Source organism: Orbicella franksi, chromosome 13, assembly GCF_964199315.1.
Source record: "Orbicella franksi chromosome 13, jaOrbFran1.1, whole genome shotgun sequence".
Classification (NCBI taxonomy): Eukaryota; Metazoa; Cnidaria; class Anthozoa; order Scleractinia; family Merulinidae; genus Orbicella; species Orbicella franksi.
The window spans coordinates 5,276,607-5,303,145 of NC_138157.1; the positions used below are offsets into that span (position 1 = coordinate 5,276,607).

Below are 26,539 nucleotides of genomic sequence, written 5' to 3' on the forward strand. Positions count from 1 at the left end.
AGATACATGTAGCACTATTATCCGCTATTGTGATTTTTGCGTGGCTACCAAAGATGTCAATCAATAAATGAACTCAGCCATGAAAACCAGTGGGCATTTGTCAAATCAAGGGGCTTGCAGGCAAGCGTTCCCTTTCTCGCCCCACCACCCCCTGCTTTGTCGATTTTTGCTCTTGCTCTAATTTACATGTGGCCAGAATGCGGAAAAGCTCTTTGTACGGGAACGCTTGCTACGCAGGCTATGGGGAGTTGATGAGTTTTGATCCACCACATGACACGTTCTCCTCCAATCGGAAAATGTATTTGAGTTGGGAGGTATAAGAATGTCCTTTGATCACTCCTTCCAACATACATGCACAATGTACAGGTAAAAGTTAAAAGTAAATTAAAGTTAAAAGTTAAACAAGCAGATAAGTCAGTAGTGTGTCGGTGGACATGTTGATTGTGTTTTACCTTAATTTCCATGTTTAATGATAACTGACTTTGTACTTGACATCTTTGAAATCAGTTTGACTCTTATTTTCCTTAGTCTCACAATCATTATAATATTCATAAACAACAAAAATGAAAATAAAATTGTTTTACAGGTTTTACACCAAAAACCAACTTTAAACCACAACATTATACATACTACAAATATTATTGTATTTTCTTGAAAAGATCCAGCTTTTGTTATCTAGAATTGATTGCCAGAGGCTAAAAAACCCTTGAAAGTTCCAGAACAATTTGCATATTTGTAAAATGCAATTCCAATAAAATAAATTAACTATCACTCGCTATGTGCACACCTTGAATAATCCAAACCTTAAATATTACATGTAGATGAGATAACTAAAGATTTTATAGCTTAAAAATAAACATTTTTCGTTGAAATCATCCACATAAAGTTATAGCACCAAGCACACTGCAGATTAACATGAAAATCATGTTGATAACTAACATGATTTTAAATTCTGGGGAAATAAAATGAGATTGAGAAAATAAATGTTCTACATGAAATTCAAAAACACATCTGTCATTCATCAGCTGCCTTTTGTCCAAAAAACAAAATTCATAAGACAAAAAAAAACAATAAATGACTTTTTATGACTTTTTTAATTATTTCAAGAATTGAAACACTGATTGAAGTTTGACTTAAAATAATGAACAGAAAGCAACATGGATTTACTAAAATATATATTTTGGACAAGAATACATCCCATGCATGTGTTGAACAAATAAATGAAAATTTAAATGAGTCACAATCAATTTTGGTGGATATGGATTGCCAAAAGATTGCCAAAAGATTGCATGCACAATAAAAAAAAGAGAACATTTTGATAAAATTAATTTCATCATCATTTTTTCACCAGGATTTTTACTATTAGTATGACAAAATCCTCTAAGATCTCACATACATGTATTAGTTGTAGCAAGTCTGGCATATGTGTGGGATCAAATTTGCTAAAGAAATAAAATCATTTATAATTATATGCTTGCCAAAGATGAGGTTCCACAGCAAAGTAAAACTACAAGTCAACAATAGCAACAATGATAAACATGTAGTACATGTAAGCACCATAAAAAAATAATAATAACAACAACTCTCGATGCAGTTTTGAGCCAACAGTTGCAAGGAAAGAATTACGCTTACATTTTGCAAATTTCTTCACCTACACGTGTGTGGACTTCAGATGAACAGAGTATGAATGTTTGAATTTCAGAAACTCTGTAAGCTAAGGATAAGAAAACTGGCATTCTTTATGTTATGACCAGTGGCAGATCCATACCTTGAACTAAGGGGGCCTTTTTTTTTTACTTGCCCTGCCGGCTTTTCTTCCTTCTGTAATTTTTTTTTTTTTACCCAAAATAAGGGGGGGGGGGGGGGGCAATCTGGGCCCCTCCCTAGATCAGCCACTGATGACCACATGGTGTGAGGTCTCCATGCCAAATTCAAAAGTTCCCAGCATTGCACTGTACTACCCATGGGCAAACAGAGCAAATTACACCCTAGCATTAGAAATTTAATGAAAAATGGTTTCGTGGTAGCAAACAAAGACCATGAAATTTTGTGGAAAAAAACACTAGCACAAATAAAAATGGCTTTATTACAGTTTTATGTTACGCTGTATAATTATGCCATATACATGCAGGACTGTCAATAACGGCTGAACTTGCCTGTTCTTGCCACAATTCACCCAAAAAATAACAAGTTTGTTATGGGTGACTCAAAAGTTAATGACAGCTCAGTACTGTACATGTAGAGCCTAGCATACACCTAGAAGAAAGTCATTTTCATCATTTGTTTCTTTTTTCCATACTGTAAACTACCACTTGAAAGCACTGTTGCTTATAAGCCTATCTACATGTACCTGTAAACAAAATGTACAGTACCGGTCAAAGGGATTGCAGCATTACACATGCGTAAAGCACGTGTATTGCTCTCACATTACATGTATTACACATTATTACATTGTATAAGCCTTCAGATATAAGCACCCTAGATATAAACCCACCCCCCCCCCCTACTTTAAAATGAAATGAATTTGATTTGTTATGATGTTTTAAAGCTTAATTACAAACCAGTATATGAAAAACGTATTTCAATATTTCCTTTTTTACTTCATGTAGAAACTTTGAAACTTTCATTGTTGGGGATTTTAAACCAGATACCAGACTTTTTTTAAAAACATTGTGGTATTTCAGAAACTAGAGGGAGACAAAAAAAAAACCTTTCAATAAACTGTGCCAAACAGTTGCACGCAGAATTATAATCATATCATACAATCCCCAGCTGGCCAAGTTATAAAATTATTTCATCCATGATATGATCAGTAAAGAGACCAAAGAGTGAATAAACTAACATGCTACTCAAAAAAAATTCTACATGTACAAAAACTATTCACAATTATACGTAGTTTGGTACAAAATAAGAGGTACATGTACTATGAGCCAGTAAAAAAACAACACACACAACCCCCAAAACATTGTCAAACACTAAATGTTAACATTGAAACATAATTAAAACAGAAAGTCCATACAGAGGAATCCAGAGTTGACAGGTACATATAACACTAGCACCACCTTCACTTTATATGTAAATATTTTCCCATCTCCTTGCCAAATTATGAATAAAAATATAGATAGAATGGATTAGTTGTCTGAATGGCAGTGTTTACTACAGAATAGTTAAGTGAAATCATCTTCCCTTTTGGAAAAATAATACACGTACATCTATCACATGTGGCTCTTTAATGCTAGCAACGTAATTAAACCTTGGCAGTCAACATGGGACTTTGCCCATCCAGAGCTATGGGAGCTCTCTTCAAGTCAAAATAACCTTGGTTGTAAATAATTGATTTCCAGTAAAGAGATTACACAACAAGAACTTCTGTATAATCCAGTAAAGCACAGAAAATATCTTATTGCACATGTATAATAAGTCACAGGGAAAAACATTTTTTGTACAGGGCCATATGCAGCAAAAAAACAAAAACAAAAAAAAGCATATTAAAACAAGCAATGCAGAAATAATACTGGCACTGTTCAAAATATACAGAGATGCGCTGCCTTGTAAAAAAAATTAATAATTATTACATGTACCAAAGACAAGAAGGAAACGACCAACAACCAGAACATGGCAAATGCAATTTCATGTACAATGCATTATATGGATTGTGTAGTTTAATATAATTTTGACTGCCACAGAGTGCATCAGAAACCCCACTATCAATCAATTTTAACTGACATGTGCAATTTAACAAATTGAACATCATCCCCACATTGTGTGAAGGAGGTAGAGACCACACACATTGTTATATAATCTTCAAGCAGGCTGGATGGTGTTTAGCTTTCAGCCAAACCTTGGCTAACAAAAGGGATATGAAGATCAATATGTGCAAAAAATAATTTATTCTTCAATTCGAACTGGCATAAACATAAAATGTAAAGAAATAAATTTACTTTCAATCACTGGTTACGAGTAAACAACATTATTACCAACACTTCTCTAATTCTAATATTGTGAACAAACACCAGACGGAGAGGAATTAACAAATTATCAGGGGACTTAAAAAGAAAGGGAAATATAAAGATTCATTTGATTCACCCAAACAAAAACTCAACTCAGCCTAACAGCCAAAAGATGATTGGAGATATGCTAAATAAATATTTTCCAACAATTAGTTGTAAATTATAATTTCTTTTCTTTCTTTCCTTTTCAATGTAAACTCTAGCCCCGGCCTCGATTAGTGCTGGAACTAGTTGTAATTTTGAACTGCGACATATACAATTCGTATTACAAGGCAAGCTGCACGAGACTTAACACAGTATAACAAGAATACTCAATGTGTTGCACACCCCACCTATGTGGGAATTTTGGTTTGGGCCCCCCCTACCCCTAATCCTTCAGGGAATTCCAGTTTCAGTTCATACTTTCCTTTTTTAAAATTTGGCTTTTAAGCCCTCACTACCCCTTGGAATTTCTAATAGCCCTCCTTAGGATGGGTATTAATACACAATATATTGAATATATTACATGGCGGTGTGAAGATATGAACTTTATTTTCACATGGTAAAGACAAATATATTTTACAAACAAGTGCAGTGAGTAAAACATATTGTTCTTGACACAAGAAAATGAAACTCATATCTTAACGCCACCATCAGGGGTGTAATTTTCTCTTTATTACATACTGTAGACAGACTGAGTGTTTGCATGGAAATGGAAATGACGTCATCAATATCCTCACTTGTGAGGATATAGAAAATCCTGCATGCACATGTAGTTTCATGTGAATTTTTATGAGTGGTATATTTTCCCATAAAACAGTTATGTCTAATTATATAAAGTATGCAGATAACATCATGGCAAGGCGAGTGGTAAAGGTAAGCTTTCTAACACTGCAAGCGCTACTGGATAGCGATAGAAATAGCGCTATATAAATAAAGTATTTATAGTTATTATTACAAGACATGGAGTCCAGTTAAGAAAATTTGTATCTTGATAAACCTTTAAGAGTTACATTATGTAAATGACCACTGCTTAACATGAGATCCACCTAAACTGTATTGTGCCACATGCAGCCAGGAAGACTACGATATTAATCACAGCATAATCATATTATTTTTTTGTAGTAGTCCTTGGAAATTTCTATCAGCAAGACACGCATAGACGTCTTTTCACCATCAAAGACCAATTTTTTTAGGACAAACCTCTCACAACCATGAATCATAAACTTTTAGGTAGCAACCACTTCAAGAATACATGGCAGAACGATTCTAATTAATAAAAAATAATTCAAGCAAATGATTATTTTGGCTCCACTAAGTCCTTTTCTGACACAGTTGTCCTGCTATGGCAGAGATAAGAAATTACATTAAAGAAGATGTGAAATTGCCTCCAAAATGGTTATTTCAACGCTATTTTCTTTTCTGTTTAGGATTTAAAAACTCTTCTGCTTGCTTGTCATGTTTATTTACACATGACAGTTTGGACACGCATGTGTACATGTAACTAGTAGGTTTTTGGTTTCAGGCTTTAAAAGAAAATAAGACGAAACATTTTTGGTCCATAAATGTCATGTACAGTAATGCCACCATGAAAATTAGTGTACAGTGTAATCAGTGAAATTCCATAACAACACACATTTCGCAAAGTTGCACAGCATAATTTATGTCCTTTTAATATGGCATAATGAAATGTACATGTACACTGTTGCAGCCATATTTTGTCACACTGAAATGATGACATTTGTCTCTTTAAGGAAACAAAATCTAGTTTCAATTAAACAAAGATGTCACATTAGTACAACTTAGTAATGACAAAAAAGCCGATGTATAAAGCCTTCCCGAAAATATCATGTCCTCGGTCACAGCTGTTTGAACAACTAGTGCTTTGAACAACTAGTGCCTTTCTTTCACCTTATAGAGTTGCACTTGAAATAGCAACTACATATGTATGACAATAAATAAAATTATTCCAAATGCAACTAAGACCTAACAATTAAACAAATATTACATTCTAGTCTGATAAAAGACAAAACTCAAGCTTCAAATGTTTCCCACTGCAACAATAGCCACGTTAAGAAATTGTTAATTAAATTATCTAAAATGAAAATATAAGTTGCAGCTTTTAAGCCCATTATGATTATTTTGAGCCACCAGAACTCCTTTTAATTTTTGCGATGATTTAGTTTAAGTGATGTTGCAAATGTCGGCTACAAAAACAGTTGTTGAACAGTTGTGGTTGCCATTTATTCTACAAACTAAAAACTTAAGCAATCTAGTGAGAAGGTTTGCAACACACCAAAAAGAAAATCTGCCTGAGAAAATAGTTATCGATTGCAAATTTCTACTTTGAACATACTTAATTTCCCTCACAGAAAACCATTATCATCAACCTTATACATGTATGTAAAAATATAGATTTTTTCCCCTTGGTCTTTATTGACCTATGGTAACCCAAAATGAAACAGCTAACTTTGCTAAACCCTTTTTGCAGTGCACATGTACACGATAAAATAATAGAAAGCAAAGAAACCAAACATAAGCAAAAACCCTAAACTTGTCACATTCCTGGCTCCAAATGGAGGGCAAGACCTGATCTTTCAGGGAAAAAAGTTCTGTCAAAACTACTTTTACAGTTGTGTATGAACGTATATTTACTACGCTGACAGTTACAAGAGTGAATCACCTAAATAATGTTCAAAACTACTTGCTTGCCTGTGAGTAGGCCTATGTAATTATTTCTGCTGATCCTTATCATTTATTTAACAGAATGTTAAAAGTACATGTAACAATACATTTTGCCAACAAGTTTCTGTTTGGTGATAATTAAATACATGCATTTTACAAACAAAGGAACAAGAGATACATTTCTACCTAAGTTACATTGCTGCATTATCCTGTTGTAAAACACAGTAGGCATTTGAGAAAACAAGAGAAACATAAATGAAGGAAGCAAAAGCTGTAGGCAAAAGTTCCTAACCTATTTTCAAATAACTGTCAACTGAGTGTTTTATTTCAGTGCAATATATAGCATTCAGCTTTGGCTTCTTTAATGTTTTATAACGCCAGTTAACATACCTGCATGTGAAGCAATAAAACATGATTTTCTGTGTTTAATACCATGATAATCATGACCTTTAGCCAATAACACGTAACTTTCCCTTTATAATAAAAACAAAACTTTCCTCTTGTTGGTCAAGTTTTACCAGGTGGGCAAAATCCTCTTCACAGCTGGGCAATTTGCCCGGTGCCTGGCCCTTAATAAAACTCTTACCATGTATTTTGTCTGGACTTGTGCTAAGACTGAACATGAACTGGCACTGATTTTATATTAATCATTATTTTAAAAACACTACGATAAGAGGCTACATGTACTTCTGATGTTTTCATGACCAACCATCTTCAACACAGACACTGAGTGAGACTAAGCTTACAATGTAATGAAGACGATGAGAAAACTAGCCATATATATGTACATGTATGTACAGCACAGACTGAACTTCACTGTAACAAAGATGATAAGAAAACTGGCTCCAGAGGAAAGAGGAAAACATCAAAACTGAAGAAACAAATGTAAATGTACAACAGCAACTGATCAGTGCTACAATCCACCACCCCTTTTTTTATAGAACTGCATGCAAACGACCACATTGTAAGTGAATGTGCTGGTAACACTCCTAATCAGTGTCATCGACATGGATGAGGTCCCAAAGTTTTTAGATTACAAACAATATGTAGAAACATGTATCTTCAAGCACTCTCATACTTTCAAGATCTAGAATCTATTGTTAGGAAACGGTAAAAGGCAGTTCACATACTACAGTGTATTTAGAAAACCTAGTAATCCACCAGTTTTGGAAAATACAAAAATTGACATTGATCAAGTAAATAAAACTTCCAAACAGCAATCTTTGTGATACCGATATCAGATTGTATTAGACAACCTACACTTTTAAGAAAACTTACTTTTATTCTCCAAACATTTGAGATTACTCAAAACTTGAGCACAAAACTTAACTGTACCTTTACTGTAGTTGTACAATATACATAATTTGCCCTTCACATTAAATACTACAGTTCTTCAGGCTGCCAAATATCCTTAATATTAGTGTCCTGCTTGCACTATAATCCCTCAAAATATGTACTTATATTATCATGCTGTTACTTAGAACATTCCATAGTTAAGGCAGCAATATCACATTTGAATCACCAACGGTATCAATAACAGTCTTACCAGCCCTCATAAAGGTCTAATTCTCAAAGCAACTACTTTCAAAATTAACAACAACCATTACTTTCCTTGTAAATATAGAGAACAAAATCACCAAGTTCGGATTGGTTAAGACAAAAAGCATTTCCCTAAAACTTTCTGCTGCCCAGAAACCAGACGAACAGTAAAAAAAATTCAACTAAAGTTTCTGAAGATTTCCTGAAGACTCTGAAGAATACCAAACCAGCTTCTGAAGAGTTTTGACAAAGATCCAAGCACTTTCCAGCAAGGTCAAAAACTTCCCGAAAACAGCTGATTTTTGATCGCAGTATTTACCCTATGTTATAAAACAACAATTCGATGCTTGCTCATGAAATAATGATAAATATCACTTCTGTTTTTACAATTTGCAAAATTCTGAAAACACATGATATTAATTCTTTATTTCAGTTAGCACCTGTAATAACTGACATGTACAATTATCAGCTTTGCTGTGAGGTGATAACTAATTTCACTAACTAGTTCTTGAAAGAAACACTGCAAAATTAACACTGCCAGCAAATGAAATATGACACGAGACACAAGATATGAGAATCACTTATAAGGAAACATGCATCTGATATTGTTGAAACAGGGCAAAAATGACAATTAAATGCAAGTAATAAGATTAGAAATAAAAACATTTGAAGTTGAATAATCCTTAGCTCTTATAACTGTGTCCAGCACTACATGTAAATATTGCAAAAAAATACAAAATACTTTATCTTGGCTCAGTGGGTGAAAACGTATTGATGTAATAAATGCAGCTTGACATAAAGCCAATACAAAAGGGTCAATCAATAATCCTGGTATTAATCAGAACTAGCTGTAATTACATTTAGAATAATTCCAAAACAATCAAGGAATCAAGAGATGAGACAATCTCAATGAGGAACTTAAAATAAGGGCAATAAAACACTGAAGCCAAATATCACTCACTCAACCTAGATCAGATATCAATCATACTACATGTAGCAATGTATGGACCCTGACATGAATTGACTAATGAAGTGGATTCTATAAATGTACACTTTATTTTTACCAAATTGAGAAAATCAATAGTAGGTGTCAATGCACTACATAAATTCACTAGAATATACGCTTATCAATTGAAAAATACACCCAGAGGAAAACGCTGCATCAATAAACAGTTAAATACTACAGTATGATAACATTCAGATAGGAAGACTCTAATCCATTATTCATCTACCCAAGCCAGCATTCCAGCAAAATGTGGCCAAATAACCTTCAAATGTCTCATGTTTTTCCTGCAGGAGTGTCATATGTCAGAGCACAAAAGGTCAGTAGAAGGGCATGTTGACTTGCACAAACTTTTTCTGCTCTGACGTTTTCTGCTTGGAAAGAAAGAGCATCTGACTACACACTACATAAAGGCTGAAAAACAGATAGAAAAAGACTAGGGACGATCAATTATGGATTTACTATCCCAGTTCCATCTGAAAGTTGCTATGACAAGTTTGATGACAAACTGGGTCATTGTCTTTTTATAGATATAGCTATGGTAGCAAGGGAGATTTGGGGGGGGGGGGGGGGGGGCGGGTTGCTCCATTTCTATAAACAGTTTGTAAAACAAGTCAACAAAGTGTCTTGTGTGACAATTAAACTGAAACACCTCCTTGGCAATTTTTTCCTCACTGCCTGAATGATGCATGATTTTACTTTCATCATCAGTAATTTCTTTTGGATCATTCAAACATTTGAAAGCTTGGTGCCCAGCCTGAAGAACATCATATTGTCCAGTTTGAAGACATTGAACGTATCATTCAAAGAAAATAGAAATTTTCTTCCACTTTGATATTGGAGTGTGGTTGTTCAAAATTCACAAGATAGCTTATGTATAAATTATTGAATCAATTTAAAAGGAAATGGAGTAACCAAAACAAACTTCAACTGATCACACGTTCCACTACGAGGTTACTGGCGGTTTTAATACAAAATGAACTGAGCTGATAAAGTAGCCTTTCACGACCTCGGTATCGAATTTTGAAACGAACATGGTCGAATTAAGCTTTGCACTTCGCTCCAATCAAACCAACTTGTAGCTCCACACAATATTGTGTATATTGCCAAGACCATACCAGTCCACAGCTCTTGAACAAGATACTTGTCAGTTCATAGCGAAATTAATTCGAAATCTGCCCTGAATCATTATAGCTAAGGTAGAAACCCTATAAAGCTTACAAATATATTTTCGGTCGACAAAGCGGCGAATATAGACATCAATAACAAGTGTTCTTTGCTGCCATAAAGGAAGTACGTACAGCGGCCTTTTGCATTGGACGAACGCAACGCCAGATAGTTGAAAGGAAAATAGATTCCACGAAAAGCTAAGCCCATTGCCTAACTCTTTATGTTCTTTTATAATTAAAAATAATCACTAAGCTCTTTCGGCGGGCCTTCACAGCAAAACTAAAGCTAAGTGGAAACCCTTCACTTTCTCATATAAGGGCAATAACCTTTTCGGTTGATTTCATGGCTTACGCGTACAGTAGTAGCTCTGTAACCTTATAGGTCAAGTGAAATTTCAATATCTTGCATTCTTGTTAATTTTTCTAGTTCTGCGCTGTCCCACGACATCGCAAGCCCTTTCATAATGACTGCCGTTCGTTCAAGCCGATATTGAGATAAGAAAATGGCGGACACCTGATTAGACAAGCTTGCGCAGGCGGCTGTTGGCGATTAAATATTTTATTCGCAAAAAAATTACAAACTCAACCGCTACCTTCACTTACCGTGGCAGAATACATCTGGAAATCTCCCAAATAAACATGATGTGCTTCCCATCTCCTCAAGAATTTGGAACTTAACACTTTACTGATCAAAGTCCGGCTGTGGTTTAAGCGACAAACTTGAATGTCTCCTTCGTGAATGAGTTTGAATTTGGGTCCAGCGCCTGCACTACATCTTTGCGGACGTTGCGGCCGCTGCGTTCCTCCGTTTGCTATCGCCACAGCCATGGCCGTCTGTATTGCCAAGGCGTCTGACAGTAGGCCTACAGACTGGAAGAGAGAAGAGACCAAAACCCTTTACCCAAACGAACAGTTGTTATTCCATATATCAAGTGTAAACATCTCTACACGATTTGCAAGCGGCTCGAAGGAACTGGTCTTTTAGCCCGAATGACGTCACAATCTTCAGAATGATTGACGGCGAATGAAATTTTGGCAATTTCATATGGCTTCCCTAATGCATGCAGTTGGCATGAAAAAAGCCAAACTTTCTAACCGGCCAGCTTGGATCCAACTTTCATTAAGCCAGGCATTAAAAAAAAACAAAAACCTTAATTTCTATTTTCCACGAAAAACGTAACGAGGTACTAATGCAAATCCAAATCTAATATCACCAGGATAACCACAAAAGAATGGATCAATCTCAAAAGGCTGGTCGAAAACGAAATACTACTCATTTGAATATTTTAAAAGTTTGGCAATCAAAATACAAAGCTTGTGTCATGCCTTTTGAGCTGACAAACTGCGCGGATTTTTAAATAGCAATAGAAGTGAGTTTAAATTGGTTATCTCGTGTAGGGAAATCGCTCGTAAACATTTTGTTTTTGTCTGTTCCGTAGTTATAACACTCTTTATCATGTAGACTGCACGATATTAAATTATCCAGTCGACCGGACGGAAAATATTCGCGGGAACACGGTGAAAAATTAACCTTTGGAAGAAAATCCTTCAGGTCTAGGGAAGTAATTTAGGCCTATTCGTATGGAGATGTATTAGGACAATTCGCCGTGTTGTTTTGATGGTCCCGAAACAAGAACTTCTCTGGCTATCTTTTGAACAAAAAATAAGTCGAAAATTACAAGCCGCCACAATAGGTACAAAGTTAAGAATAGAAAGCCACGGTTTAAATGCTTTTATCATTTTCTTCACGCGAGAAATAACATTTCGTGAAAGACGAAACGGCCACACTGAATGTTGAGCCCGGCACTAAATCACAGGCCTGTCAACTGCACTACTTTCAAAGCTGAAGAAGGCTTATTCAAACCAATCCTGTTTTGCAGTTATAAGACGGCGAAGAAAAACTAGCCGATCTAAGCAGCTGCATGAGTTTCCAGTCTCATTAAGATTCTTTTTTACCTATTATAATTTGCATATGAGTTCCTCAAAAACAGATGGTCGTTTTCAGATATATATATATATTCTTTTTTCCCCAATGACAAACACTAGTTTTGTACCACGAAATACAATACATCTTTTCTCTTGTCATTAGTATAGTCTGAGGGTATCAGCAGTAAAGGCTTAGCCGGCAAAGCTGAAAACTAATGTTACGGTTATGATCGAACTATATACTTTGGTTTCGGACGTTCGTCGCTTGATCAGTGATGTTATATTCTCCGACCAAACCCTACAACTGATGCAAGCCTTGTTACAAAAATGCATACAGATTTACGTTCAGTCCACGCGAACATTGCGACAGTCGTCTGTGAAGTCAACCTACTTCGATGATGATACAGGATTAAAAACGGTACAATTGTATTTTAGCCATCTGATCAAGCAAATAATTAAATTCAGTACTGTTAAATATGTGCGTGTATTGTTCTTACATTCTGAGAACACTTCTTTCATACAGCTAAGACATCAGTAAATTCTACTCATGGTTTTAGAACAACATAGTATCAATGATCAGTACCTTTTCTCCAACGAACAGTGGCCTGTCAGGAAATTAAATCGAAATTGCATCGAGTCATTGAAAGTTGTCTTGAAGAAAACTTGCGACGATTAACTTTAACTTCTCGAGTAGTTTGACGACAAATTATCAAGTTTTTGTTTGCTCAGTAGTAGAAATGTTAACAACCAAAACTGGGTTTCGTGAACAAAACCAGGAAGTAAATTAGCCTTAAATCTATTATTTAGGAATAACAGGTACCGAGATGAACCAAACTAGACTTCCGATTTTCATTCAGAAATTGTGCAGCTTGTTTCGGATTTCATGCCCAACTAGCGAGCCCGCGGCGCGAGTGTGAAGTTGATACGGAATTGAATACGGTCGCAAAAATGTGGGCGAGCTGATGGCGTCGGTATCATCGCAGTTCAGCTTTTTACGTTTCAGCATGTTTGAACATCCGTCACTTCAGTATAACGGACTTGTGACGAGGTTGTTCTGTTTGTATGTATGGGTCGCTTGCCAAGTCTCAGACTAGTCTCAGGCTAAGCCCTAAGCTACCGATATCCTAGTAATCTTGGCTTTAATTGTCATCGCCGAGGTCTCTGTTACAAACATATAACAGACTGCTTGGAGTGCTTGCTGCGCTTTCTTTTTAGCAAACTGGATTAGGTCAACTTGGTATACATTTATTTCTAACCGTGACGGTGTTTGGATATCTGATCTTAATTAGCATAGATATTTACGATTTTATTTCACCGTTTTTTCCTTAGTTTCAGTTTCGATTGAGAAGCTATATAACAAACACCCAAGACAGTGTTTGACCGCATTTCCAAACACCTCGAAGTTCGTCAAAAATACTCTGCTACGCGTCGTATTTTCTCCTCTCTTCTCGGACTTGTATGAAAATGTGGTCAAAAACGGTCTCTCGTGTTTGATATATTACATAATAAAGTCGGTGTCAGAACTGAGTGTGCCTGCAGCAAGGATATGCTTTGAAAACTCTAGACAATAGCGACTAACTACAACACCGTTGTCTATGTAGGCGTCAATTTAGGCGAAAACGGAAGAAAAAAACTCTATTGACGCTTGAATTAATTCGCATGAAGTTCCAATAAGTTCCCACCTGAGATTTCATCTATTATTAATGGCTCAGTCAAGTCAGCGAATTACTGAATGGCCCGAATGGCTGCAAATTTCAGATGCATTAAACAAAGTGATGTCTTTTAAATCGTATTAAAGCTTTGTGCTAACTGCGTAGTAACCGGAATGTGTAAAACTGTGTTAAAACGTCAAACGACAGATGGCAATTATCTTTCAACCGGTCGAATGTGAACGTTAATTAAACGAAGCCGATCAAACGTGCTTTCGTTACAAACGGTAATGGATTCTCAAAGTTAAGTGTTTCAGCAGGCGCTAAGGTTCCGATGGATGCTACGGTTTAACTGTCAACCAACAAATGATGGTAGCTGTTGAGGTCTAGAAGTGGGCTTACATTAAAGCTACGATGAAGATGTCTTATCTATTCAATCCCGGCATTCTGCTGGGCAAAGCGCGAAAATAACAGTCAGCTGCAAATGACGTGAGAAACTGTAACCAACTTCTCCCTCTGTTGGTCAAAATGAGGGCAAGAAAGTGACAAAGGAAGAAGCTAATTGTTACCGGCATGAACATTTGTACCATCAACGGACAATTGAGCGTAATGTTGCTCTATCAGAGGTCAAAACAGGGCCTTTTAGTGGGATAGAGCGTCAACGGTCTACTGGAATAACGTGTTTTAAACTGTCAACGACAATGACGTCTACTATGCCATCCGGCATCCGTTATTTAAAGAATGGACCAGTGACGGGGCGAAGCGTGGCGAGTTGAAACTTTACATCAATCTTCCAAAAAAAAAAAAAAAAGAAAAACAATGAAACATGCATATCGGCCTGTCTTAAGAGCAACCTTATTAATAACAAGTATTTTATTAGATGTGGATCTCGATCTGAAACAGACAGGTGCAATTCTCTGTCAAGCCATGCAACGAAAGTTGTCTTTTTGGCTTTTGTTTTATTTGATTGTGATTAATAGACCTTTTTAGCTTGGGCGGTTTGTTGCTCCATTTCAGACCACGCGATGATACCCTTGAGAATTCTTGCTTTCAAATTTTCGAATAGTCGCCTGTATACGCCGAAGAAATAACTTTTAGATGGATAAAAGATCAATTATCTAGAAAATATACATATCATGTGCAGGGGGAAAACAAACCGCTCAAGCGATGAAAAAAGCTGTATTAGCTCACGCCGGGCAAGTTGGAATAAAGAAGACCACAAAACTGACAATACGCAGTTGAAACAGTTTTGTCTGGGTTTAGGACTCCTTAGTGCGGTTCAAGAGATGCTACCTTTTACTTCTCGAACCCCTTGCTGACTCCCCAAACTGAACGAGCCCATTTAAGGACATCTGCCCGATTCTATTATTGACAAATCAGTACAGAGAGCCAATCAGAATCATGCATTTTTTTTCACTGCTGACACGACTAATTGCTTAAAAGAGAGTAATTTTTGAAATGCAAAAGAACTACTTTCATGTGATTATCAGACATACATAAAATTGACCGGACGCGTGCAAAATAGAAGGATCAATGAAAAACAATTACAAAACTGACTGACAATTCGGAAAAACGAATCTGTATAAAACGCAAACAAAAGCCTTCTTACCCTCTCGGGAATTCTATTGCAACGGTTGGTTTTGATTCCACTATCCGACACAATTTTCCTCAATGTCCCGAATTTCTTTTTGTGTCTGGGTAGAGTTATTTACTTGACGAAAACGCAGGTCATATTTTTCATGTAACACAAAACTAGGAATTTAACATGAAGCTGATCCTTAAATGGCATGTGCTCGGATTATGATTGATTTTCGTTTAACGATGAATGTAATTTAATACCCTACATTGAAATATTAAGTAATGGTAACTGAGCACCGCTTTTGATCTATCAAAATATCATGACTCAACACAGGTGGTGTACACAGACAAGATAGCACTTAACAGCAGTACATTCTGTAATATTGCCATTCATTAGCTTGCTTTCGCCAAACCAAGGCGTTCGGCATAGAGACACCCTTTTCAGTTGTGAAAAATAGAAAGTTTTTATTGCTGCGTTCACAAACTGTACCCCGGCTATATAACTATGTACGTTAACATACTAATATTTAATTAAAGCATTCTAAATTCTTAAATTCTTAAAGTTGCATGACTCCCGACGCAAGCTCTTTTCTTTCGATTTAAAACTGAAGAAAAAGGCTCTTAAAACAGTCTGATTCAACAGAAATCTGATCTACCCATATCAGTGTGTTATTTAGCCACATATTCATATTTCAGGAGTCTAAAATTGAATGGAGCATGGACCCACATCACAGAACTATTGTGTGAGTTTGCGAACAACGCCAGTCTGTCAACGACCACCTAATCAATTTGTGATGGAAACCCGGGGTGGAAAGAAGGGAAGGAAAACATAATGCCAATTCCAGCTGCAGGATGAAGGAGTTTACCAAGCGTATATAACACTATGCTAAAGTATTATACTTCCATTCTCTCCATCCCTAGCAAGGTTTTTGGCAAAATGCCTATGAACTTATCGAACTAACGTTATCGCATGAAGACACCATTTCTGCGCTATTTTCTTGGCAAATATGATGTACGTCAGGCATTTTCGCTTTCTTCTAGTGGCCAAATGTCTGGTAAACTATGAATTCTGGCGAATTAGAAGGTTCCGATTTCGTATGTGTATTCAGTTCAGGAAATTCGGCTGAGCACTAGCTTGGTAGTGTGACTGATAAACGATGATCAATTTTGTTTATGGGATTTGATAATTTGTGAATGTATGTGAGATTTCTGAATGCATTGGACGAATCATTAAGTTCTTCTACACAGAATGAACTGGACAGTCGAGAACGTAGTTAAGTCCGGTTGGACGTGAATGAAGAAGGGTATTTTACCCCTTTTGCCAGCCAGTCATTGGGTCTGCAGCCAATCCTGACAGCAGACCCTCGAATGCAAAAGCTTCCGATAGACGCACTGTTTTCCACACTTGAAGACCCTCTTTTTACGCGAAAAAGGCCCTGCACATATGCAGACGAGATAGCCAAGCTGGGTTATTGAGACAAAACGTAGGCTTGGGGATCATCAGGACGAATTCGCTTGAAGATATTCATCAGCTGCTACAACCCAGACACAACCCATCAGACCCTAAACCCGTCACGCACAGTTTCAGTCGAAGTGGAACAGCAGAATTTTTGCTCCGCAGTGATGGAATATCTTCCTGTAAAGTTACTATAGGTCATGTGCCTATCTGCACTAGCTAAAGCAAAACAAGCGCTGTAAAAGATACTTTTTGCCAAGCTGTCCCCAAGTGTGGAAATCTAGGAAATACTCCAGAGAGACCGAGCCAAACAAATAAATATACGAGAGCTGCCAGCTATCAGTGAGTGCTATGGATCCCAATACTGGCACCTCATCGAGAGGGATCAAATGTATTCGGTTGCCTTGAAAGGATTGCTCGAGATGCTAATTACACGCTTAAACTGCGGAAGACAAGATGGTGGCAATCATGCGCGTGTCACCCTTGGCAAAAAAATTGAGATTATCAAAGGAGCTGTGCAATGGATGTTGAAGGAAAAGTCTACATGAAACACCTCAAGAATAGAATTGCTGAGATTGGCATCATATATTTTGCGACCTGCGTCGAGGTTGTGCAGCAAAACCTAATCAACGACGTGTCATTAAGGGTTGTGGAGTTTCACATTCCTTTATGTATGTGCCAGCGATCACGAATATGATGAGCCATTTTTACCTCATACTTCAGTTTTCAAGAGCGCCCACCTCAAAAATAGCTCTGTGCCCTCACTGATCCCCCAATTGATTATAAACACCGTGACCAATATTTCAGTGGTTTTCCTTCGTATTTGAAGATGACAGTCTCGCTGACCGGAACGCTTGTGTTCTTTTTGATGGACTCTCAGTGTGGAAGCAATCTTTGCACGAAAAGTCTCCTTTCACCTTGGAAAGACGAGTCTAGCGGGGGTATCTGAGACGTTTGCAACCTGTACAGTCCAGTGGAATCCACACTCCCTTTTCTCTATCATTCTCTTCTCCGGCTATCCTACTTTGATTGCAGACTGCTAATTCCGATGTTTGGCTATCGATTCCCATAACCAGAAAATTATATCACGCTCAGTTGATATGTTGTAGCCTGACAAGACTAGGTTGGACTAGGCGGCTAGTTATTTCAACAGTACAACAGTCGACCGAATTTTCCTTCGTTGAAAACGAACTATGCTTGAATGAAAAGCATGAAAATAATAGCCTAGTTCGCATGATATTAACTTGGTTAATGAACTGAAGAGCCCATGTTTGATACATTCTAATGTAACATAGTAACATATGAATCAGCTCCCGAGGGTCGGTCAAGTGGACCCTGATCAGTAGAAGTCGTGAACCAATTCAAGTAGCGCCGGCTGCACGTAGGATCGCATTTATCACATTCAGTAAAGCCTGTCACAGCTTTGTACTAACTTTGCAGTATAATATAGTGTATCATTTGATTTATGCCACACTAGTAGTCGCGGTCGCAGACTTTTGCGCCATTCTATAAATATTTTATCCTAAAATTGGAACCACTTCATTAGAAGATGCAGATTGATGAATTAATCCAGATATGCTCGCCCTTGTGAATAAAGCAAAAGAAATCAAATTGATTTTGTATATTTCTCAAGGCTAGTCGATCGAGTTTGGTGTCAGTTTCACTTTCGTTGCTAAATGTCCTCTAAGCTATCATGCGCGGAATATCCAAGGAAACCTGGAGACAAACCTGGAGACAAACCTGGAGGAAACAAGAAAGTGAAACGTGGAACGTTGCCTGCTTCCAAAAGAGGATTTCGGATAAAGCCGATTTCCGGCAGTCAGCTTAATTTTGTTTCGTTTTGTTGCACGTCTTAGAAATGGCTAACCACAGTCTTTGTCCCATGCACACGTGTTCATAGTTCAAAGCGTTTTTGCTATTCCAGTACATTCATTTTATCGAAAGGCATTTTCGGCCTGGACCAAAGCAAGTAGTATGTACGGAGATGCGATTTCTCCACACAAATTTAATTTGTTGACCTTTGTTGTTTAAAAACTTTCGACACAACACTCAGTTCCTTCCGGTTCATTTGTTGTAGTCAGTTACAGAATTCAGATTATTAAGCTATTGGAGCATTGCTTTGTTCAGTTTTCTACTAATTAATAACTGTATCCTACATTTGACTTTAACGACCTGAATTCAAATATCGCTTAACTTCGGTTTTAGTGACATGGAGGAAATAGGACTGGTTTTGACTCACTAATTTTGACGTTTATAACGCTCGAATTGAACAGTCCAATTTCGTTTTCTGCCAGCATGAGAACATGATGAATTAGTCATTAAAATGACGTCAGGTTTACCAGTTCGATCACGTTTCATACAATAAATTGTTTTTATGAGGCAGTCTAAGGCTCAGCAACTCTTAAACTGAAACGTGGTAAGTTTGGCAAGAATGTGTCCTTCAAACTTGCACTGAGATCTGCGATGTAACTCGTGTAGCTAAAAAGAGAATACAAAAACAGAAATACGGAATGTATCTGAAACCAGTATATTTGTGATCCAATTCCGACGCTCGTCCACAGATCTGGCAGTGTATGGAAAAAAAAAGCTAAATTGTCATTGGGCAACAAGGGAATCACTGAGATATATTCCAGGGAAAACTTACCCGTTTGTTTGGAAGTCGACAGATTGGCGAACTTGGATAAACATGGAGGTCGATGTTGGGGTAAACTACAGTGATCCCGATCGTGTGAATAAAATAAGAGATAAAATGGTCACATTTATAATATGGGCACGTTTCCTTTTCACGTCAAACAACATCTAAGACAGCATTTCCTGTCACGTCTGATTGAGCTATCGTGCGTTCACTTTAATATTTGAACAAAAATGTCTCGGAGCACGAATCAATTATATTGCTAGAAAAGTAATCAAGTAATCTGTACGACGTTCATTCATTCTGTGGAAGGATGGTTTGAACGTTTACACTCAAATTTACCCAGTTTACGATTTCCACGCATTGCCGCCATATTGGCTCAACAACAACTAAAGAGAGCTCACGGGAATCCTTGTGAAACTTGACTAATACGCTTGACCAACTGTCAATATTGCAGGTTATTTTGTCGAGAAACATCAAGCTCGATCCAGAAAGAAAAAAAAAAAAAAAACGAAAACAAATTGTCCTACTTCTGAATTATTTCCCAAGAAGCGACTGAAGTCGTGAGACACTTCCTATGGTGAAATTCTGTGTAGGGTAGCCCCCGAGCGCCTACCATACCACGCTTGCCCACTCATTTGTTGATGTGCGATCAAGGCAACGTTTCCTGCGGTTTTCATTGATTCAAAGTGCGCCAATATCAAATGCCACGTGCTCTTTTATTACCATTTCAAAAATAAAAACTTCTACACTACTAAATGGTGACCCGGGCTAATTATAGCAGTGAGGTTGTTGGCTTTTTAAAAGAGTGCAAATGTTTCACAATTCCAGCGTAGGTTGGGAAACTATTACAGACATAAACAAGAATTAATTTTGCTTGATAGCGCAATAACAGCCATCATTTATCCGCACGCTATATACAACGCTGTTAAATTTCTTTCACCGTTTCACCAAAATAGCAAAACATCTCAAAATAAAATTCAAGTTGAAACCATGACATTACAACTGAATTAAATTCCACCAATTTCACATAAATTGTGAAGCTTGCAACTTTGAACCAAGTGAACTTATTCTAAAAGGCGGTGGATTAAATGAATCAAGTATAAACAGCATGGATTTAGCGTATGTCATATAAGCCTCGTAATTTTCGTTTACTTGTGATTTCATAATTGCCTGTAAAGTCGTGATATGTCACATCAGATTGCGGATAATATCTAAGTGTATGTGTGCAGAGAAACATGCAGTCAATATTTTTTTCAGTTTTGCGTCTGGATTAAGCCTATAAAACCCTGCTTAAGTCAGCGGTGGACTGAAAACTTACATTGAAACGTGCGGGAAAAAAAATCAAAACAGGATTACATGATTTCTAAATTGACACTTACAGTTCTCTTGAATCAAATTCAGGTCAGCAAAATCTACTGCCAGATATCAATCTTGAGACAGTACCGGCTAGGCATATATCAGATCCCAATCACATGTTAGTTTAGGATAATTGCCACGCATTTATCCATCCACCCCGTGGTGTATTGTTATGGCTGGAGTTGAGTTGAATCTAATGCGCGATTTATGGTCACGTGGCAATGGCTAAATCGAAATGTCTTACGCAAAAGTTTCCCGCTCTCCCACTAACCGAGGGACGTTACTTTGACTTCACCTTGCCTTGTTACTTTACACTAAACTCCAGCTATACAACAAACACTTAATTACTGGTCTCTTGGGAACTAACGAAACAGTTAGTTTTGTTTTTCCTCGAATCTCGATGTCTCCCGAGACGAAGTATGTGTTGGACGTCATAGTCATCTATTACGACTGTCACCACAGGCCTACGAGTTGGAATAGCTAACAAAAATTGAGCAATGACCGTTTTGGATCTTGCTGATGTTACATGGAGCAAAGACTTACAAATACGACGTTTTGAGAACGACCTTTTGTGACGTAAGTTCCCTATAGTTTCCTGAAGAATCGAATTTAGTCGGTCATTGTGTTTACTCACAGCGGAGACTCTTTCATCTTAACAGCGCCATAAGTTAAATTAATTGCAAAGGAAATGTTAAATTCAAAGGTTCGTACACGTTGATCTAAAGCTGAACTCAGGCATTTCTGTCGATTAGGTTACGATTTTAAGATGAGTTTGTACGCTACAAAATGGCCTATTTGTCTTGTTAAACCGGACTAAATAGCATCTTTACTGAGAGATGCAGCGCAATTGAAAATTCTATAGTACTTACTAGTAAATTCAAAGCGACTGTCCGACTTGTAGATCGCAGAACGTTTGCAGCGTTAACGTTGAGACAATCGTCAGCATGTTTACCGTCTACCAGCTGTTTCGTGGAACCTCACTGGAAAGCGAAACATGGCAACTTCTTCCTTAGTTCCCAGTTTTGACGTCATTACGTCATGTGTGACGTAAGACTGCGGACAAGGAAACCCAACGGATGCAAGACCGGGCGCGTCTCGTGACAGACCACACGTGTTGGCTGTGGACTGTTTCAGCTTGAACTCACTCATATCCGGCGTCAAGACATTTATAAAGCTTTCTTTCCTCTTTACGTGGTCTTCCATTGTTTTCAAGTAGTGCTGGAACAAGCTATTCATCAACTGCCCAGTGATATGGAACAGTGAAACTGTCGTATCCATTTTATGCATTCAGTGATTTTTCGATTGACCTTCTTTGAGCAACTTCAAATAACATGCTAATTGGATTTATTGTCTCTTTCAACAACATTACATCATTTGTTTTTATTTGAACTGAAATCTTGTGAGCACTGCATGGCTTATCTTTATTATTTGTCGTAATATTGCGAAATTCAATCGGAAATGCCAAGAACGGTTCTCTATTTGATTCGATTCGGATCTCAGTGTAAACTTCTCTTAGCACACAACGTTTTGTCTTGTGTTGATAATTATAGCACAGAAAGAATGTTTCATGTTGATCTATCTTGTTAGCCACGAAAACTCTGCTCAGTTTCGTTGTTGTCAGTCATCTTAGCGAACCTGTCAGGTCACGTCTGTGGTTTGTGATTAGCGGATTTTGATCTATTTTGGTTGGTTTTTTTTTTCTTCAAGGTTCTTTGGTTGCCGTCGTTGATTCCAGCCAAAAATGGAATCATAAGTAATAAGGTTTTGAACTTCAGAGTTAACGTGTTATTAAAGGGGCAATTTAAAAAGTAATCGTATCTATAAAAAAAATTCCCGATCGTGATTGGATCTCCGTGCACCTATTTGTCACGTAATCGGTGCCTTATCACGTGGGTGTCCAATTACTCACGCGATTACTCCCTGAATTGTACTTCACTCGGTCCAGTTACTATTATTATATATGTCACGATGTTTGTAGCCACTTTTTCTGACGGGACAAAATCAGTCTCAAATTGACAGCTATACAGTTCTTTTGATATCAGTTCTGAGAATTTGGTGTTAGATTAGCCAGTAAAACAGTATCGCTTAGCTGAGGACTTTCTTTATTCTCATCACCTGCTTGTCTGGTAATGTATTGGTATTGTAAGGAGAAATTAGATTTTAATCTTCCTAAAACCGAAAATATAAAAGGGTGGTTACGAAAGAGGAAGATCAAGATATGGATCACAAACAAGAAACTTCAGAGAAGAATTGGATAGTTTTCAAGGTGCCTCCCTGACTTTGCTTCTTTAAAAAAAAAAAAAAAAATTAAGGGTTTTTGTAAGATCCGGTGTTTCATTTCATTGGCTTATATAGCGATAGCGGATTTGCCTAGGGTCAGAGTTTCAACAACTGTCATTGCAACACCACAACACATCCATTCAGAGGGAGGAGGGGCAGTGGTGGAGGGGTCGTCTATAGTGAAACCGTGAAATAAGATGGCACGTATCCGTCAAGCGGGCCGTGCCATTCGGCGGACAGATGAAACTGAATATAGTAAGCTAAACAATATAATGATCTCAGAGACCAGGTCAACCTTCTTATATTATGCAGAAGCAACACAACCGTAAATGATACTTGAGCAATTACACAGTCGTTTGCTCTAAAAACAGTTCTGCCCGGAACAACATAGTTTTTGTCAGCAAGGACTTGAGTGAAGGAGAACGCCTAAAAATTCTGAGAATAAATATTTCTGAAACAAGGTCACAGCTTCTCAAACGCCCTAAGACGCGCGCTCATGCAAATGAATATGCAAATAAATAATATAAAAGACGATAACAAATATTGGATTTGCAGCAGCCGGATATCCGGTAGCTATTTATATTTTGTATTTGGAAAAGGAAGCCAGAAAATGAAAATCGAAGTCAGATTTCTGTTCCTCTTATTTAGAAAAAAGCCAAATCAAAAATATCCTGTAAAGGGAAATCTAACTGATTTGAATTTCAGTAGCCATCCATTCTGAAGTCGAGGTTCGAATGGATGTTATGTGTATGTGTGTCTCTTTTTCCATACAAACGGTTGGCAAGGGGTGCAAAAATTATTAAATGCATATGTGGTTCACTATCAATAGATCAAGAATTGGAATTATGGATGGTCAATCTCGTAAATTCAGAACTCGTCTTTTAGAGCTGGACCGTCTATCATGGATCAGTTTTACACCCGCTAGCTGACAATTCTACCATTTCAAACTGAAATTCTGAGCTTTCAATAATTCTGATTATTTTCAGCAAAAACCTTTTAAAACAAGTGCCCAGCAAATACCACTGCGATTGCTCATCGAACTGCTGGAGAAATGAAAGCGGAAAAAATCACGGACTGAGGGCGACTTAGGGCGACTTAAATAAGCCCCAGAGTAGGCCTGCAACGAAATGAGTATGAGAGAGTTAATCCCTCTCATAGACCATATTCCTAAGCTAATCCACCGTCAAGATATTTTAAAGTCATTCCCAGTTTCGAAATTCCCAGGAGTGTCCAGAAATGGAAAATTCTATGACGTGGAGTTTGCTCGCGTGGAGAGCCCAAGTGCCTTATGCGCATTTTAAATCCTCCTCAAAAACATCCACGCAACGCGCGTGATGATGACGTTGTCCGCGGAAGAACTGGGTGTGTCTAAAAACATCTTTACTGTAATCACCTTGGGAATAACGTAACTGTTTGTCAAAGGGTATCAAGAAACGTATTATTACAATGTGGAGAACTTACTTACTCCTAGAATTTTAGCACGGAGGGCTACTAGTTTATCAGTTTACACCGTCATGTGTTGATTGATTGATTGATTGATTGATTGATTAGAACAAACGATTAGTGACGCACTAGAATTCGTCAAATAAACTCTAACTTTCTGACGTCACCAGCGAACACAGAAAAATAGGATGAAATAGATATACGTAAGCCCTTTATCTTTCCCTTTATTGACGATGAAGTGCGTTACGTACGAAATAGTCAAAACAGGTGTAGAACTGAAAGGTAAAAATTAAAAAAACCAAAGCAACGGAGCACAAACTTGTAATAACTTCTTGTTGTCAGTTTTTTTTAGAACTGAGTTCCCTGTTTGTAGCTACAAAACCATGAAAATGCCGGGAGAGGTTCGGCCTGGAAGTGCCCTGTAAGTGCCCGTATACTGACTTTACTTACACTTGACTAACCAATAAATAATAAATTAACCATCAACTGCTCACTATAGAGATGGTAAATCGCGAGTAAAATAAGTATTATATTCGTCGATTTCAGTGAACCCTAGCGATTAAATCTTGAAATAAAGAATTGTTCGTCATGAATTGCGTCACCTGAAGATAGCGGCTAGTGATTGATGTTCTGGCCGTTAGTTTAGAGAATTTATTTCGTTCTTGGAAGCCGCGATCCTTTTTGTTTGCACGACGAAATTGAGACCTCTGGGAGAAATTGCAACTAAAACAACTCACCTGGTGAATAAATCGTAACGCACGGACGCTCGGTGATCAGCGACACTTGACTTGTGGGCAGGCGATTGCGAACGCTTTATCTACTGGTCAGCAGATTTGAAAACAAAAACGTCTTACACGAAGCGAAGAAGTGACGGAAGGATCGAAGGTTGTAGTGAAATTTTTCCTTACTATACCTACAACTTGGAAATGAGCTACGTCCGGCATTTTCCAAGTTAAAAATGAACGAAAAACACTTAAATTGCAGTCGGGGATGGATATAATAAAATGTAAGAAGTTTTTACCTGACTTTTTTTAAAGTGTTAAAGACAATGTTAACGATAACTTTGTAGTTAACGTTACAGAAAGTCGACCGGACTGTGCGCGGGTTCTGGGCCGAGACTGGCTTGTAATCATTACAGAAAACAGGATCGCTGAGCATGTGTGCGTTTCCAAAAGCTTTGCCATATATGGCTTTTCTCCCGTTTTCGGGAAAAAGAAATGGCGACGTTCCGAGCATGCGTGTGCAAGTTATCCTGGGCTCTCTTTTCCCGCCTGCACAATTTCGGCTTCAATATTATCATAAACGACAGCTCTCACCGAATAGCCTTACTTCCGCATACTGACAATTAAATTACCACAAAGGAAGTACTTCGGTCTGAGGTTTACTGTGGTCAAACATATCTAACCAGCCTTTGAAGAGACTCCCAATTGGGGTATCGGGCGAAAAACAACGGTAAGCGCGAAAAAAATATTGTCAACGAGGTCAGGCGAAGCCAGCCGAAGCGGTGTCTCGTCTCACTGTCGACACTCGCCATCGTCTTGAGCTTGGCTCGCTCCGTTTTTCAGTCGATCGGAAGTAAAAATAATTTGAATATTAACATCAGAAGTAACTAGAACTTAAATCTCTCTTTTCATGGAAACAAAAAGTTGGTTTGTTATCTCTCTACCAACTGAAAGGAGTTGGCGTCGAATTCAACCCTCGACAGAGCTGAAATCTCGAGCAAGGAAATAAGGTTCAAATAAATTACATGTAAACGTAATAAATTCAGCACAATTCCAGTGTGGCAATCCAATTCTCAGGAACATGCACTGGGAACTTTGATGGCGGAATA

The 26,539-nt window shown here is 37.6% G+C and overlaps 1 protein-coding gene across 3 annotated transcripts in view; it reads right to left on the minus strand.

Moving 5' to 3' along the window:
* Positions 1 to 26,539, minus strand: part of LOC145466337 (C-Maf-inducing protein-like) — a 39,669-nt gene that overhangs the window by 11,660 nt on the left and 1,470 nt on the right. The window contains exons 1-2 of one of the 3 annotated variants that reach the window (XM_081450048.1): positions 21,855 to 22,382; positions 10,989 to 11,255 (exon numbers count right to left, since the gene is read on the minus strand). In XM_081450048.1, coding sequence (XP_081306174.1) covers positions 10,989 to 11,213 — 225 coding nt within the window. In that variant the 5' untranslated portion in view covers positions 11,214 to 11,255; positions 21,855 to 22,382. Of the gene's footprint in view, positions 1 to 10,988; positions 11,256 to 19,638; positions 21,814 to 21,854; positions 22,383 to 26,539 lie in introns of those variants that run through there. The other 2 variants (XM_081450049.1, XM_081450047.1) reach the window with 2 other exon arrangements.